The sequence below is a fragment of the Acartia tonsa genome, chromosome 1, assembly GCF_053477335.1.
Source record: "Acartia tonsa isolate MP-2025a chromosome 1, ASM5347733v1, whole genome shotgun sequence".
Lineage (NCBI taxonomy): Eukaryota > Metazoa > Arthropoda > Copepoda > Calanoida > Acartiidae > Acartia > Acartia tonsa.
The window spans coordinates 40657278-40676570 of NC_137260.1; the positions used below are offsets into that span (position 1 = coordinate 40657278).

The window sequence follows — 19293 nt, forward strand, 5'->3', positions numbered from 1 at the left end:
CTCCTAAAAAATATGGCTCAGCAATGATTATATCAAGTTAACCTATCTGACATTACATTAGTATCAAGCACAGATATATTTATTAGACTAGGCATAGATTAATATCATAGAATATATCAGACTCTTATCTTGAATAGCAGCGAAGTAAATACCATTTAGATATAAGAACAATTATGGTTTTTTTTTAGTTTTCTAGTAGTTATCCAAAAGAGCGTAGAAAATATCTTTTTGAATACCAAATAACAAGTTGCAAATATTAAGAAAAGTACCTATCTAGTTTTCTATCTATTTCTTATTCTATGTCCTATCTTTACTGGATCAAATGGCTTTCATAATCCATAGAATAATATAAAAAGAAATGTAATATGAAATTTAAGTTGATTAAAGTTTAAAAGGGTTATTTTATTTTAATCAATGAAAAAAAAACATCTAAAAAAAACATTTTAGAAGTTGTTAGAAAAGGCAAATTTATCTTATTTAATCTAAAAACTAATTTAAGCCTTTATTTTGATACTCATAAATTTAGATACTTTTGACTGGTCGTTTTCCAACCAATTATTTAAATCTACAGAAGGGGTAATATAGTTTATGATCATTGGGGATTTACTGTACATCATCCATTGTCTTATCCCTAAGATCTTTGAATTGCCAAAATGGTTTTAATACCAATACAGATAATTGTTTAACATAAGGTTTTATGATTATGACAGAAACGATGCTTATAAAATATATGCCAGTAAATTATGTCATGTAAGTGCAGGGATTGGAAAATTGAAGATAAAGTAAAATTTTCCTCATTTTCTATTGAAATGAGGAATTTACAAATATCTTTTAACACTGTCCCCTCACTGCCTGATTCAAAGTTGTGTAGCGCTTTTTTTATACAACTAGGGTTTTAGTTAACAAAAAATAAATTTTCTCTGCTGCTATTTAAAAAAGATGTTTGAATTTTTTTGTGAAGAATCCCACAACCATAAGGCATAATTAGGTACAAAACATTGTTAGCAGTCAAACTGCTCATTAACTGCTTTTTAGCCACTTTTAATAAAATTCTTATTTTTCAGGTGCACCTGTATTTCTCCACAATCCCTGAGGACAAGATCCCCTATGTGAACAGTGTCGGCGAGAAGTATAGGATCAAACAACTGCTCCACCAGCTGCCACCACATGACAATGAAGTCAGGTATGTTGGAATTGTCTGATTTGACTTAAACTCCGAAAACATCTAACATCATAGACGTACAAAACTTCATTTTACCCCCCTCAAAACTTTTATACCCCTCATATTAGCCCCCCCCCCCAAAAAAAAAGGCTTGGACGTCTTTGCATAACTTTTTAAATTCTTAAAAAATTTTAAATGTTTTCTGTTTCAGATATTGTAACAGTCTTACAGAAGAGGAGAAGAAGGAGCTGCGGCTGTTTTCCGCCCAGCGTAAACGAGATTCCCTTGGCCGCGGCACCGTCAAACAGCTGCCCGTCACCACACAAAATCCGGTCGCTTGTCAGAGTGTAAGTATTCATTCAAACTTTTACTAGTGCAGCTACTCTTTAACTACAATCTACATCTACTTTTCTGTACGCCAATCAAAACAAGTTGATGATATATTTTAACAATGGAATTATCTAAAAATAAGAATGACAACCAACATAAAAGCGAAAATATAAAACTAGACGGTAGGACAAACAAACATTAATACTTGTATAGTGATAGAGATTATTAGGCAGAATATCAATTTATTCCTTATTACAGCATACTGTTTAATGATATACTTATACATTTAAGACTTAATCATAGAGATGCTTCGCTTAAAACATTGCAACTTGTTATCCTAGGAATCATTATTTGAAGAAGAAAAAACAAATGAATTGAAAAAATAGACATTTTAAAAATTAGTTTTCAAAAAGTTTTAAAAATAAACATGATGTTATCATTTTATTTTTTTCAGTGTGGCGAAAATATGCATGGCGGTGACATCTGCGTAACGGCCAGCCGCGCGGGCCCCAACAAATCCTGGCACCCGACCTGTTTCACTTGCCAGGTGTGCCAGGAGCTGCTGGTGGACCTCATCTACTTCTACAAGGACAAGAAGTTGTTCTGCGGCCGTCATCATGCCGAGACTATGAAGCCGAGATGCTCTGCTTGCGATGAGGTATGTATATATAATGGTTATTTATCGCATCGTATTATAGTCTGTTCTCTGCGGATATTAAAATGAAAAATTATAAGATTATAAATTGTTTTGTTAGCCTTAAGGGTCTTCAGGCCCGGGATTTTAAAAAAATTGTGGAAATTTTACGGTAATACGATGCTATACACGCATTTTTCAGTATAAGAACCGGTTCTAATCCACTGGATATTAATCAGCCACACTCTGAATATCTATATTTATGTGTTTCTAAACAGTAAGGTCAAAAAGTATCAAAAACAAAAAAACTGGTATCTTTAAACATAATTGATGATAATGAATTGTCATTTTTTTGTGCCATGATTTGCTTATTAATATTCATCGTAATAGAATCATACCCCTGCCCCAAACCCAAAAATAAAACTCCCTCCAACCAATTATGAAACTAAAAGATAATTAGGCCTAATATGATATTCGTGCAAAAATTTCAGCTGAATTTAATAAAAACAAATTGTTTTCCCACTGCAAATTTCAATTAGAGAGTCCTAACTTAACACTGTGATCCTGGATTAATAAAGTTGAGAACTAAACACAAAAGTCCTATTATGGACTTGGTTGGAGTGTACATTAGGCTGTTTATTACACTAGTCCCCAAAGTTTTTAATAACGTTTCCTTATTCGTTGGTTTAACGACCTTGGGGATTTTTTTCTAATTTTGATTGGTTTGTTTATCTAGTTTAGTTTCCAACCGTTTCAACCACTACAGAAAGGGTATTTTTGTGTAACATATTTGGGGATGTACATCAATGTATTGGCCATTTTTTTCTAAATCAACCACACTATGAACTTTATTGATCCATGGGGCACAGAGTGACCATCCCTTTGAAACGGATACATACCATTTTTCATCGGTGCTAAATTAGGAACCTCTCTTTTTACACGCCGGCGCTGATTTGCAAGGATTTAGGGATGGGTGATGATAATCAAAATTAACCCTTGTGTCGATTAAATTGTTGGTTGAAAGGTTTGGACACACAATCAAAGTTTCATAAAAAAAAACCTAAGCTCCTGAGCCAACGAATATGATAACGGGGCTTCATTCCAGTTTTCTTTACAATGTCCCCTCAATCCATTCTTGTTATAAGGTAAAGGACTGTTAATGAAAACTGATTATTTTTTTCATCCAATTGATCCATCCCTGCATCCTGACATCGCTCAGTTTAAAAAAAAAACATAATAATTCATCTTTCATTGTTGAAAGCTTTTCAAAATACATATGTATATACTCAACATTTTAATGATACATGCCTAAAAAAATGGGTTTATTGATTATACCTGCTAAATTCACATACAATACAATGTAAGGTTTAAATTTTTGTCCAAATGTCGTCAGCTTGTTATAGTCACCAAAGTTTTCCAAGTGTCCAAATGTTTCAACCTCTAATTGCAATCTACAGAAGGGATAACTATGTGTATCATCCTTCGGGATGTACATCAATTTATCGACCAATGTCTTATCCCTTTAGATCCCTGTATTGGTTCACTAATTTTCAACCTTAAAGCCATTTTTAACAAAGTAAAAAATTATTTAGCTTATCAAAAAAAATATCTTACATAATACATAAAAAGCTTTTTTTATTCACAAGAGAACAAACAATTTAGGTAGAAAAAAACTATTATTAGAATGTTAAAAGTGTCAAAAATTGAAGAAGATTGTTATTTTTTAACTTATGACATCTAACAAGCACTATCATTTCATAGAGTAACTCAACAAAGAATAAACATAATTTTTAAGTAACACAGCTACTCTTTAACTAAAGTATATCGGTATGCACTTTCATTCGATGGTTTGTTAGTAAAAGAATTTTACTCCGCTCCTATTCAAAACTATTGGCCATGAAATATTTTCTAAATCTACCTAATATTTTTCAAAATAATGCTGTATAATACGTTACTGTTCCTTTTAATAGATTTTGATTGTTGGAATGAATTAACTTGTTCTATAACGTTAAGACTTTAAATTCATGTCTTAATTCTGTTAGGGTGTAGGTCCAATTAAATTTAAGTGCAGTTATGTTATTAACAATTTCATATAACAATAATAATAAGCACCTAAACAAGATTGAGCTTTTCCATGTGTAGCGAAACAAAAATAAATTAAACTGTCTTTTATTGAAAATAACAGTATATTGGTATGTAGTAAAAAGGAAGAAAATATATAACCAGCAAATATTTTACCAAAAGTCACGTGCTTTCGCTGGTTGATGGTCGGAGAAGCAGTCGGTCAGATGGTCTAACATTTTCTAAATTAAAGAGTAGCTACGCTTACTAATAATGCAATTATTATCAAAGTACTTAGATGATTTATAAAATGCACTAACAAAAAAAACTTTAATACTATACATTCAAGGATTAGATGCTTAAAGTTTTAAAAAATATAGGACTACTTGTTCATTCCAACTATTGATAGTGTTATTTAGAAGACAACCAACACTTTTATTACATATCATTTCTCCTAATGTCTGAACTATGCTAGATTTTTAATTGAGCCTGTTTATGTGACAAGACATTCCTCTTTTTTTCCAATAATAAAGTCAAGAGCCTTACATAGCATTATTAAGTACTGATAGCAATGAAATGGCAGGCATTATCAATAAATCTAATTGCTTTCTAACCAAGAGTAAAAAATCCGCGACTAAAAATTCTATAGTCATGTATCTTCTAGATCTAATTGGTTAAAGTAAGGTTTATACAACACTATGGTACCTTTCAAAACAGCTAATTTGTTATTATTAGAATAGCATTAAATGTTAAATTTAGCGTTTTAGTAGTAATGAACGTTGTTAGTTATAATGTCAACACAAATATAAGCATCAATCAATGGCTTTGAGCGATTTGTTGTTAGTTACTTAATCTATAGAAGTTTAAAATATTTTTAAAGCCAATTTTGTAGTTTATAAGTCACATCTACCCCTCCTTATAATATTCGTATAAGCGGGCACCTAATACAATACATATTAAGATATATAAGTTTTCCGGAATTTTAAAGTTAGGGGGAGATTTGAAATCTGCATCAAATTTTGAGGACTTTTTATAAAATTCGTTTTTTCTATAATTCTTTATCTAAAAGCGGAAATGCAATTTAAGTTAATTAATTTTGGCAGCTGTGATTGGTGGATTTAAAAAATCTGCGCTCTGATTGGATGGCGTACATCATTCAACCAATTAGAGCGCAAGTAGTTTAAAATTCACCTATCCTATTGGTCAAAATTAATTAACTTAAAATGCATTTCCGCTTTTAGATAAAGAATTATACAAAAAACGAATTTTATAAAAAATCCTTAAAATTTTATGCAGATTTCAAATCTCCCCCTAACATTAAAATTCCGGAAAACTTATATATCTTAATACATATAGTAAAGTTTTAAATTATTACACCAAATAAAAATAATAAAAAATAGCAAAATAATACATTTTGAATTATTTATATCGACTAGAAGACACGAATTTGAAGTAATTATGACTGATATATTATTGACATGACTTCATAATGGTCAAAAATATGTAATTAGATATATCTGCCATTTATGAAAACATTATGACTATTATGTTGATATAAAAAAAAGCCAGAATAGTTTGCTTTCTAATAAGAAATACTACAAATTGATACATATTGCATTCATCGTTTTGTGTGAGCGTAACCAACACACATACACACACTCACACACACACACACACACACACACACAATATAGATAAGGGGGATTGTACGTCACGACGTCTTAACATACAAAACTTCTCTATTTTTCACCCCCCCAAACCACTGTGATAGATGCCCAGTAGTCTGAGATTGTACAGAAGTTCAAAAGTACAAAGTAAGTTAAACACTAAAATGCAACATTTAAAGGTTCAATTATTATTTCGATTAAAAAATCTCTTTTTGTTAAAAAGTTTAGAAAATAAACATATTTAAAATTATTTGTAACACTCGAAAAAAACCCTTAATTATTGACTGTACAAAATCAGGCCCTGGTTTTGGCTATTATCCACCATCACATCAGTTTACATTTATATACACATACATACACCTTTTTATTTTTCCACTCCCTATCTCGCGTGTATGACTGACGGACGGACGGACAGTTTGTTTGTGCATTTTTTGAAAACTGCAATAAATTAATATAAGTAAGAAGTTTTCCTGATATCTTTGTTGACATTAGTTTAGACATTAAATGAAGGTAGAGGACATTATACTAAAAAGTATAAAAGTATACAAAGTTTTATAATTATTGGCCTAATAACTTTGGGTTTCTTTATTAGGTAAATCTTGATTGGTTTGTTCAAACTATCATTATAAAAACTTTTCAACCAATTATTTTAATATCCAGAAGGGTTCTTATTGTTTATCACCAGTGGGAATGTACATCAATCTATCTTCTTATCCCATAAGAACCCTGGTATTCACCAACTAACACCATTCTAATAATTTCTCTAGTCTTTTGTTGATATGATAACAGCACAAAAGTTTGTGCCATTTATTTGCTTTGAGAAATATTGTAATAGGTAGTTAGTTGCTTTTTTCCGAAAAATAGATTATAGATATTGAAGAAACGTTATTTCCAAAGATTTTGTTATAGTATAAGGTAACAGCCAGGGATCTAAAGGGATAAGACGATGGCCGATAAATTGATGTACATCCCCAATGATGATACACAAATTACCCCTTCTGTAGATTAAAATTAGAGGATGAAACGTTCGGACACTCAACTTAATGAACCAACCAATTAAAATTCAATAAAAGCTTCCAAAGTTTTTGAGAATAAGAAAGGTTTTTTATAAAACTTTGGGGACTAGTTGAATATACACTATACAGCCAATGTCCCCTCCCTTCCTGGGTAACAGCACCTTTCAAAACTAAGAATAGAACTAATAATCTCCACTCTCATCTATCTATATATTGGGCGTGTATTCACTTCCACATATGTATCATATTATCAAATCATCAGTAACAGATCCTTGTGGCACTCCATGAAGTCACTAGTACAGAGTCTTGTGGTACTCCACATATGTATCATATTATCAAATCATCAGTAACAGATCCTTGTGGCACTCCATGAAGTCACTAGTACAGAGTCTTGTGGTACTCCACATATGTATCACATTATCAAATCATCAGAACTGCATATTATTATAACAACACAAACTACCCATTTTTTGCTTCAAACTTTTTTCATCACACCCATTTCAAATTACTTGCTTTTGTGTCTTCTTGTATGTTGCACCATTTTCATAAACTCCGATAAAGTGATGCTCGGCGCTGGCTAAAATAATAAAACCCCCCATTCACCACTTTTCCTTCTCCCCGCGCATCCTATAGATAATGGAACTGCCCAATAAATGAGGTTAATATTAGCAAAATAAATTTAAGACAATTTTTCCCTGTCATAATATCGACGTATTCCTAAATCCATTCTTCTTGCGAATATAAAACATTATGCGGAGGTGATAGCACATTATCTATATATTGGGACCCGCCCTCAAATCAAACTTTACAAAACATTTTTGGCCATCTTTTCCAGCCATCTTTACGTATTTTACCATATTTTTCCTACAGCTATTTTAGGTTATTAAGCATATACAAAGATATTGAAAATTAATAGAAAAATACATACATTTCCAGTATGTGTGATCGAAGCTGATTCATATCCGCTGGATTAGAACAGTTTCTCAGCCATTCTGAATAATCATGTTTAGCATCGTATCACAGACAATTTTCCACAAATATTAAAATCAAAATCATAAAATTAAACCAGTTTAGTTAGACCAGACATTCGGCCCCTCGGGATTAACATAGATGGTTTAATCTTTTTTGTTTTAATATCCGCGGAAAGCTGTCTATAATACGATGCGATAAATAACTTTTTATGTAGACATTTTGTCCCTTTAAGCATATTTTTAGACATTTTTTCTGAACACAGATGGCATTCGAAATTTATAATTAAACTAATTAAAAAATGGCTGAAATTCACGTTTTTCTTGATTGGTGAAATTTATTATGAAATCAGCATTGGGGCGCAGGAATCTCAAGAGATAAGACAATGGCCGATAAAAACATGACACATAGAATTACCCTTTTCTAGATTACAATTAGTGGTTGAAACGTTTAGACATTAAACTTAATGAATCTCCAAAGTTGTTAAGCCAACGAATAAGAAATTTTCTCATAAAAACTTTTAGTCATTGATAAATAAATGAAAATTTCAAAAAATCTTTTTTTTCGTCAGCTGAATGACCCTTTTTAATAAATGTACAACCCAATCTAAATTAACCTCTCAAAATAAGACAGATTTAGAATTTCAGACACACAAAAAAAACAATTTGTAAAATGTTATAAAAAAAAAAGCAAGAAAAAAACACATCCAAAGTATTATAGCTATTTCATTTTAACATACTGTCAAAGATGATATTTTTTATGGTTAAGGCCCATTTTTTTGAGGCATAGAAAATTTTAATTAAATTAAACATTAACGTAAATTATAAGTTCTAGAGCAGTTACGATTTCTTTAAAAAATGGCCAAGCTAAAGTAAATTGCATTTGAGTATATATCAACCCAATAGATTTGTTATAATAGAGTATAAGTTTGTTACAATTAAGAGTTTTTCAATGTCCCTTTTTTGTTCTTTATTGATGCAGTAAAATTTTTGCGATTTTAACAGGAAGTGAGAGAACAGTGAGCTATTTATAGACTAATGCAGAAGGGGTAATTTTGTGTATCTTTTAAAGTTATTATGTTTTTCAACCTATTTTGTAAAAAAAATACACTATTCTAAGACATAAAAATATATTTCGATTTTAGCAATCATTTTCAATTAGTGAATTAAGCAATATTAGCTTGGTCGTTTTGTGTATCATCATTCGGGATTGACTTCAATTTATAGGCCATTGTCTTATCCCTTTAGATCCTAGCATTTAAAGAATTATTCTTATTTGAAAGCAATATTGCTCTTTTTAACTTAAGTGATATAGGACAATGGACGATAAATAAATTTCGTCTAATGTAAAACGTCCATTGTGGGCCTGAATAAATCCTCCCACGACTAATTTTCCAAGATTAGATAATCTCAACCAATGAACATTTTAACATTTACAACTTTTACAAACTCCAGAGATAAAGGTTTGTGCAATTAAAGTGCCAATTTAGCACTTTCAGAATCTTTATCATACATAGAATATGCGTTAATAAGCACTTAATTAATATGTAAATATTTGTTTTTCTTTTTTTCTTTTCTTTTTACTCCTTTTATTTCTACAATTAAATATACAAGTTTATTAAACATCAAAATTTTAATTGTATTGAAGTAATTCAGGAATCTAAAGGGATGAGAAAAAGGTCTATTAATTGATATACATTCCCAATGATAATACACAAAATATCCTCTTCTGTAGATTACAAATAATGGTGGAACTTTGTGGACTAGTGAAATGAACAGCTCAAACAGCTCTTCTCCCTCCCTGCATTTACTACTCAATATCAATCTTTTAATATTTGATTTTAACAACAACGGTTTTTTTTCAGATAATCTTCTCTGACGAGTGCACAGAGGCCGAGGGACGGGCCTGGCACATGAAGCACTTTGCCTGTTTCGAGTGTGACCGCTACCTGGGTGGCCAGCGGTACATCATGCGAGAGGGCCGGCCCTACTGCCTGTCCTGTTTCGACTGCATGTTTGCTGAGTATTGTGATGCCTGTGGAGAGACTATTGGCGTTGATCAAGGTGAGACACTTGGCCCTTTTTTATCAGCGAAGCTACTCTATTACTTTGTCTGTCCAATAGTCCGTAACGCCATGGGGAAATGTGATTTTCTAATTTTTGGTGAAGATTCTCTAATTTACCAATGATCATCCAGTATATAACTTACTCAGTCCGTCATTATGTCATATATTATGTCCGTTTGTCTAACAAATATTTTTAACGCAAAAGTTAAGAATTCTATCCTAAGAAAATGTCAATTATTCTTTAATTAATTATTAAAATTTTTGTGTACATGTGCTAATTTTTTGCCTTTTTAAGTTTGTGATTAAATCGCTTTAATAGATAAAGCAAAAAGCACAAGAAAAATAATCTAAAAGCAAAGTCGAGTGTAACTTTCATTGGTTGTATATCCTAAAATGACTCAAGAAAACGCCCAGTAATCCAAAAAGTGTTATTTAAATTTAGCCAAAAAATCATATAACATTAAACATGAATATAATCACATAGGTATACTTATCGTTTATTAGATGTAGTCTTCTTTTAATTAAATTATCTAAAAAAATCAGCTTTTGAATTTTTGCTTCTAAATGGGGTTTGCTAAATTTTACCACTAACGGCTTCGCCCCTAGAGTCTTATAGTTTCCATTGAGGTAGAGGGTGGTTGAATTCGACCTCCTTATTTTTATTTTAGTTTCAAAAAGAAAAAGTTGAATACCCCCCCCCCCCCAAAGATTTTTTCTTTGAGTTGAATACCCGCAAAATAGATATAAACGTTTCCAGAACCTATATGAAGCTACAGTGTAAAGGAGAACCAAATCGGTTTTAGCGGTTAGCGAGATCCTGTTACTTTATTAAAAGGAATAAATTTTTACCTGTCCTGCGGGGACACCAATCCAAAACGACGAAAGCAGGATGACAATTGACAATTGAATGAAAACCCATTGTACACAAATTAGCGGCGGATTTCTTCACCCCCCCCCCCCCCATGATTCTTTTCGTTAGGGGACACTTTTTGTGGTATGACATGGATCAAAGACAAAATTTCCCAATATTCATTTGATTTTCTTTAATTATAATAGTAAAATTTTGTCTTTCGTAGTTTGGAAATTGTAGGGGAAAAGAAAGGGTTGTAGATCAATTCATCATATCCCCTCCCTCAGTGTTAAAATCCATTAAGAAATTGTACCAATAGTAGGGGGAGTACCATGGCCTATAAAAAAGGTGTTACTCTGAACATTACATACATAATTAAAACTGCCAAACAAAGATCGTGCAATCAAAAGGTTTTTTTTCATATATTAGGAAATTGGCCCTATGTTAATATCATTTCTATTACTTACTTGTAGTGCAGCCACTCTATAACTACTCTTTACATTAATCGTCCCAAATCATACGTGTTTGGGCCTATTGATGAATGCTCTCGCGTGAAAGTTATATTAGCTTAAACATAGAATCACAAAATTAGAAGAAGAAAAACTATTTCACATTTCAAAAAATCTTACAATTTCAAATTTGACTAAAAATTTTTAATGATATTAAAATTAAATTAGAAATTTGATGATAGTGAGAAAATAATTAAATTTAATTGGTCTTCAAATTGATAACATGCTATGTCGCTATTCTAATTGAAAAATTGCATGAGTTTAAATTTCCGAGTAAAAGGGTGATATCCTTTTATTTAATAGCATATTTAGAATTTTATTATAATGTGAATAAATATATTAACAATCCGTAAGTAAAAGTAATAGGATGACTATCTGTGTGTAGCGAAGAATCTCGCAAACCGCTTAACCGATATGACTCTCCTTTACAGTGAAACTTCATATGGGTCTTCCTAAAGTTTAGAACTATTTTCAGGGAAAGTACCCCCCCTCCCCTCCCCAAAAAATGACCCAAAAGGCCTCTAGGGGGTGCGACTGCTAATGACGTATAATTTGTTATAGAGAAGGTTCGCTTATACAAATAGAAACCAAATTGGTAAAAAATCAAGTCATTCTTGAATCATTTTAATTCAATAGGACAACCACTATAGATAAACACACAGACACTCAGATAGATAGATAAACAGACACAAGAGATAAATGCAGACAGACACTAGAAATACACATACATACATACAGATAGACAGACTGACAGACTTACAAATAGATGAACAGACACACAGACACGTAGAAAGGCAGACAGTCAAATAGATAAACATACAGACATTTAAGATAGATATACAGACATACAGGTAGATACCAAGATAGTAATACAGACAATCAGATAAACAGACTTACTCGACTGATTAACATACGAAGGACAACAAACAATCAAGCACTTTATGTAAGCACAAGACATTTTTCTAGATAAACACACAAAAACCATGATAAGATAAAAACAAAATAATATTAAAAATTGTCAATATTTATTTAAAGGATAAGAATATACTCTGCTGTTCTTTTTATGAGCGGCTCAATGTTATAGATAAATTTGTCCTTGTTTTTATAACATTGGGTTAGATAAATTCTGTTTGATTATGTCGGCAATGTATATTTATTTTATCCCATTAATTGATAGACAAAGATAAAAGCTAATCATTAAAGAACTGATAAAGTTTTGGACATTGCATTGGTTGGATTTGTCCCCCCAACTTCCCCTATATCCTGCTTATCCCTTTTTAATGTCCCTTATAAAACAAGGACGACAACTTTCTAAAGTAGAGCAGCAAAGATAAAAAAGATTATTTAAGTGTTAAATTTTATATTTTTGCAACCCTTGAGTTTAATATATCCAGGGAGAGAGTGGACATTTGATAGTGTATTAAATATTTATTGTTTCAACTATTAGTGTTTAAAATTTTTACCCAATGATTCTGATATTACTTAATAGTTTATTTTCATTGGGATAAACAACAATTTATAGGCCGTTGTCTTACCCCTTGGTTTATTGTAATCTGGTTTTTGTTTGGTCAATTTCTCTAATCTAATGATGATTGGAAACATGCACGCCATCTTTTTTATTCTTAGGGATAGGATCATGGGTGGTAAATTTATCTTCCATCAATTTGAAATTTTTCGTTTTGTAGCTCTTACTATCCCCCTCTCCCTTCCCTCCTTTCCCCAACTCTGTAAGAAATATATCGTGAATAAACAAAAATTAAATTAATCTACAATAGTTCTTCGCTCTAATGTACTAGAAGCTGTCAAAGACACTTGAAAGAAAAATTTTACATAAAATATCTACTATTGACCTATTCCTGCATTGCCTGTTATCCTAAGCTCAGAGATCTTAAGGGATAAGACGATTAATAATAAATTGATTTACACCCCCAATCAGGATAAATTAAATTACCCCTTCTGTATATAAAGATTATTGGTTGCTGTAAAGTTTAAATACTGATAATTTGGAACCAAACAACCAAAATTAAATAAAAGTATCCCCTTTAGAGCCAACGAATAAGATAGCGGGGTTATAAAACTTTGGACACCAGTGTAATTTACAGTCCAATGTCCCCCTCCCCTCCCTCCCTGGCTATCCAAGAAGTTTTTATCCAACTGATTAAATGTGAATGTTAATGAAGCCGTAATTGCAAAGTAATCTTGACAACCAAAATCAAAATATCACAATGGGCCGTGTCTTGACATTAAAAAAGGCTTTTTAAATTAAAATAAGGGGTTCATTCATAACTTTGCTTAGGTTAGGTTTATCATTAGGAGCGCAGCTACTCTATAACTTTAGTATTTCAATACTCTATAGTATGAAACATCACTGTATAACTGTTAGTTGTTCTTATTTGATCTCAAATATTACAAAATTTACCTTGTATTTAAAAAACAATTATTTATTTAACCCGTTCTGAGGTCATAGTATGGCTAGATGATATTTTCTATTTCACTTGCCAATATTCAATCATTTGATTTGAATTTAAATGACATTTAAAAAGTAAGTAGGAGGTTTTTAATACAATAAATTATTCAACATTGTTTCAATAATTAAACTTATTTTTTTATGCAAAGATATTTTTGGTGCTTGCTTACATGTGAAGACCGGAGCACCGAAACCCCCCCCCCCCCCCCGCTTAGTTTTGACAAAAATCAAAAATAAGGGGGGGGTAGTTTTTTAACCCCCCGCTTAGTTTTGACAAAAATCAAAAATAAGGGGGGGGGGGGTAGTTTTTAACCCCCCGCTTAATATTGAAGAAAATCAAAAATAAGGGGGGGGGGGTAGTTTTTCACTGTTCAACACGCCAGAAAGTTGAGTGAGGTAAATCAAGTAAATCCAGTATACCAGAGGGGAAACCTTATTACAGGGATATTCATGTTTTGGGGCATAATTTCCTTATTTATTGACTGATTTTAGTAATTGATGTATCCCTGAACAGAAAATGAAAATAAGGAGGAGGGGGGCCAGTAAAAGGTTTTAATTTTGCGCAAAATTAAAACCTTTTACTGGCCCCCCTCCTCCTTATTTTCATTTTCTGTTCAGGGATACATCAATTACTAAAATCAGTCAATAAATAAGGAAATTATGCCCCAAAACATGAATGTCCCTGTAATAAGGTTTCCCCTCTGGTATACTGGATTTTCTTGATTTACCTCACTCAACTTTCTGTCGTGTTGTACAGTGAAAAAACTACCCCCCCCTTATTTTTGATTTTCTTCAAAATTAAGGGGGGGGTTAAGTCTTTGCCTTGCTGAGCTTTTTTCCTCCTTGCCGTTTTCCAGACATTAAAAAACTACCCCCCCCTTATTTTTGATTTTTGTCAAAACTAAGCGGGGGGGGGGGGGGGGTTTCGGTGCTCCAGTCTACCACATGTAAGCAAGTACCATATTTTTTCAAGGTAATGTTAAAATTTTTCAACCAATAATCTATTATTTAAGGGCAAACAAAACATTGTCTTATACCTTAAGATCCCCGTATTATTTCAGTCTTAGCTTCCCTAACTTTTTACTAATTATATTTTTTCTGTTTCAGGTCAAATGAGCCACGAGGGTCAGCACTGGCACGCCACAGACCAATGCTTCTCCTGCCACCAGTGTCGCACAACCCTGCTGGGCCGACCCTTCCTGCCCCGGCGGGGCCTCATCTACTGCTCCATCGCCTGCAGCAAGGGCGAGGCCACAACAAATGGACTCGACAATCCGGCCATTTATGACAATGTAAAGAAGCCGCGCCCGGTGAACGAGACAAGTGACCTATCCCTGTCCGAGCAGAGCAGTTTCTCTACGTCGCCACCGTTTCAGCGCAAGCTGCAAATCAAGAACGGCGGTGGTTCCACCACAACAAGTGAGGTTGATGACAGCGGCAGTGGGCCGCGCTGTGTCAGCCAAATGGCCATTAGAAAGCCGTGGGTCCATCAGTCCCTTGGCGGCAGTAATGGCAGCAATAGTGACTCTATTAGTGACAGGTCTGACACCCCCACGGGGCCTCCTGGTGAACACAAGCCCCAGTACAGATCATCTGTACCGCCACCACCTGCCAGTGAAGCTCCACAGCGTGGCCAAAACAGCCACTTAAAATCCCCTATTTCCCCAAGAAAGAAAGGCCCGCCAGTTCCTGACAAACCTAAGCTTCAGCCCTTTGTAAACGGCGTATCAACAAACTACAAGCCCAATAACGGCAAAGAGCCGAGCCCAACACCAAGTGATATCGCCATGAGAGACTGTTTGAGCAGCCCGATGCCGCCCAGAACACCGCCACCGCCGCTATCAAGGCGGGAAAGCTTTGGCCGTTTTGAGTCAAGATTTGAGATGAAGTTTGACAATCAGTTTGGCAGTTTGGGCCGCCGGGAAAGCCTTGGTCGCGTTCGCAGGTATCAGGCCGCTAATGCGTCTATGTCACCAAATGATATGTTTACCCAACCCGGGGGAATGAAAGAATACACTCCATCCCCCGGCTACAATCCTGCACAGTTCACTCCGGAGCCCTCAAGACGTGAGCCGTTGCATCTTACCAAATCAAATCCAATCATGCCAGAACAACAACATCAACCACAAACAAAAGCTGTTTACCAAAATAATACTAATGTCCCTCAACCACAACACCATCAAAACACGTACAGTAACCTGCCCACAGCAGGCGGCTCCAGTCAGCCACGGTCGCCGGTCATGGGTCGGCGAGTGCTGGAGGCCGCCAACAGCCGACCCATATCTAGGCATGAAGACCAACAAGCCTTTATCCACCAACACCAACCTCATCTTAATCATTCGTATGAAAATTCTTCTCTACAACCCATAACATCTCTGCATCAAATTTTGGGCGGTGGAAACACAGCCGCCAACGGCCTGCCCCTACAATCGCCTGCCCAGCCGCGCAGATCTGCTGCCGCCGATTATCCACGGAGAAACGAGATCGGTCTCCAGACTGAGAAACCAAATATGCATCAAAATCACCACCACCAGCCACATCAGCTGTTGCTACCAAATCAACATCAACATCACCACCAACAGTCACCTCGTATGATGCCTCAGCAACAGCCACCACAACCAAACATCCAGAACGACCGACTGTTCCTTGAAAACAACCTAAAACGGCTGATAGAAGAGCGTGGCGTGGGTATTATCGGCGAGCTGACAAATCAAATGACCCCCCAGCAGATAGAAATGCTGGTCAGCCACATGAAAGACAAACTGGCCTCGCCACATTCTCGTGGCAGCAGACAACCAATTGACCTGGGTGATGTGGGACTGGACAAATTTTTATCCCAGCTTTCTCTGCACCACCTTGGCAATGACTCCCTGCAGAACAGCAAGGACAATAGCCCTAGGACTTCATCTTCAAACGGCAGCCACACCCCAAAGCTGCCAATGAAGCTGCCCAAAAGCCGGTCAGCTTCTGTTGGCAATGGCGTTCAACATGGCTCCAGTATGCCAGATTTATCCGACTGTCACAAGTCTGACACAAGTTCAGATGATGCTCTGGGCAACGGGGCACTGCGCCACAAGCCTAGAAAGAGTAATCTAAGTGGTCGACACAACAAATCCAAGTCTGACTTGTCTAGCGCCCACAACACCTCCAGCAAGAACCTGAACGTAAGATTTGACCCGGCACAGGTGCCCGAGCGGTCACCCTACAGTGATAGAGACCAGGACCACAGTGTTGAGCGTGCCAATGGGCGGCGCAGTCGCTCTGGAAAGCACAAAAACGGGCATCATAAGAATCATCGCTCCTCGTCGCGCAACCGCGGCGGCAGCATCATGAAAGAGGTATCGAGAACAGGGTCGCTGCCGCGCAGCCATTCATACTCTGGCCGCTCAACCGGCCTGGTGGATGGATACAATGATGACGGTGCTGAGAGTGACTGTTCTACCTGTTCATCCTCCAGCTCTGATGACGATGACCCTTATGCCTACCAGCTGCCGCCGAGGCGAGCTTACGGCGGTGTCAGAATATCCTATGTACCTAACGACCGGTTCCAACAGCGCCACCACGCCGTGGGCCGCAGTAGCTTAAGAGTTCCTTCCGCTGCCGCCGGTAGCAGCAGCAGCAATGGTCATCTAAACGGATATCCCCAACATTCGCAGCATAGTATGGCCTCGCCGCATCTGTCTGCGGCACGTGACAGCCCGCACCTGCATCATGCTGCAGCCGCAGCCCGCGCCAGAGGCATGTCCATGGAGAAAGACAAAAACTGCATCATTTCATGATTAAACTCATACACCTCTGATTCTATTTAGATTTGAAAGAATGTATGTTAAGAGTGAAGAAAAAAGATATAAATTCAACTCATGATTTGTAATGTAAACAAACAAAAAAATGGCTGTGAATTGTATGTTTATTGCAGGAAGAGGGCGGACTTAAATGGTGGCCCGCGGCATTGCGATACTCGAGAAAAAAAATGAAGTAAAATCCCTCTATCACTCTCCAAAAAAGAAACACCTCCTTTCTTAAACTAAACCCATTTGCTTATTTGCATAAAAGAAGGAGTAACAGAATAAAATCAGGGCCTGATCAGAATTCCGCTTACCAATATCAAACACAACAGACATACAAACATTGGATGGACAAACAAACAAACAGTGTGCAGATGTTTGTATGTTGTAGTGTAGCCGGAAACGCGCCAATATATCGGCTCATTACAAATTCCGCTCATGCTCCCCACCACCATCATGATATCAACCAAAATTTTGGGGTTGGTACGGGCTACACACACAGTTGTTAGAGTGTTGAAATAAGGAGAGATGTGAGTGAGAAAGGCTAGGCCTGTAATATAGGCCCTGTAGGCCTATTAATTGTACATTTGACCAGGCCATAAATTGGGCCCATTAATAAAAAGATAAGGGGTTGGTCGCTTTGTAAATATTAATAGACATTAAAATATGATAAATTGAAAATGAAGAACAAAACAGTGACCATACGATAACAGTGAATTCATTAAGCAAAAAGACAATTAAAAACGCTCAATTAACAAAATAAGAGACAATCTAAAAATTTAAATATTTATATGAAATATAGTTTTTTACAAAAATTATGTGAAATTTTGATGCTTTCATTATTTGTAATAAAAATAATACTTTTCTATGATATAATTTATGTTACCAGTTTTTAAAAAAATGTTATTTTCTACCATGTGTATTAATTGTGAAATCTAGTCATGTACCATAATAATTGATTGAATAATATTATTTACAATTTTTGCTCATTTAAAATAAAGAATTTTATCATTATCTATTTGTTTTATTTTTATTGGTAGTGAGACTACTCTATAATTGTCTGTTGTATCCCAAATCAGTTCAACTCCGACTTAAACCTGACTAAATAAATATCCATTTTTTACAATTTCAAGGTGAAATAAAAAGCTTAATCAAGGCCTGCAGTTGAGCTTGTAGGAATCGGCCTATCAATTTCAAATCTTATGCATAGAGACTATTGATTCTTCTTACTAATAACGTATTAACTTAGGTATAATTTGATGTTGACTTTCCAAAATCCCATTATATAAAGTAGTGAGGATAATTTGTCTGTAGCTTAAGATTTCGATAACTGAACATATTGAGTTCTCCATTTTAGGGAAGCTTCACACGTAGGTCTCGTGATGGTTTTCGGATATTTTTATGTCCTTCTCTTACCCTTTCAATACAATTCCCTAGTAAAATTTTATATTGGATTTAAATTGTGATTCCTTGGAAGATTGGTCACAATAATGTTAGAAACGTTACAGCTGATCAATGAGAGTGTATATTAGGTATCTTACACTTTGGGCAAATTATGTTTTTTTTCTAAACTTGCAAATATTCTGTTTCTTTTCATCTTCAATGTAATTCCTATGTCAAATATGTTGAGCTTTTTGTTCCTATTGATAATATTGTTGTCGTCTTTTCTAGATGTAAAGCTACTTTAAGAGTTAGGCATGTCTGTCCGTCAACTGTAAAGCTGTCTGCATGAGAATATTAAAAAAACTTGATTTGCTTAACATATATGCAGGATAGGC

General features: G+C 34.9%; 1 protein-coding gene across 3 annotated transcripts in view; it reads left to right on the forward strand.

Moving 5' to 3' along the window:
• LOC145319454 (uncharacterized) overlaps window positions 1-18529 on the forward strand; it is a 453173-nt gene extending 434644 nt beyond the window's left edge. For all 3 annotated transcript variants that reach the window (XM_080161592.1, XM_080161601.1, XM_080161608.1), the window contains 5 exons: window positions 1065-1183; window positions 1374-1509; window positions 1947-2150; window positions 9704-9902; window positions 14838-18529. In XM_080161592.1, the coding sequence (XP_080017718.1) occupies window positions 1065-1183; window positions 1374-1509; window positions 1947-2150; window positions 9704-9902; window positions 14838-17509 (3330 nt within the window). In that variant the 3' untranslated portion in view covers window positions 17510-18529. The remainder of the gene's footprint in view (window positions 1-1064; window positions 1184-1373; window positions 1510-1946; window positions 2151-9703; window positions 9903-14837) is intronic.
• The last annotated feature ends 764 nt before the right edge of the window (window positions 18530-19293 follow it).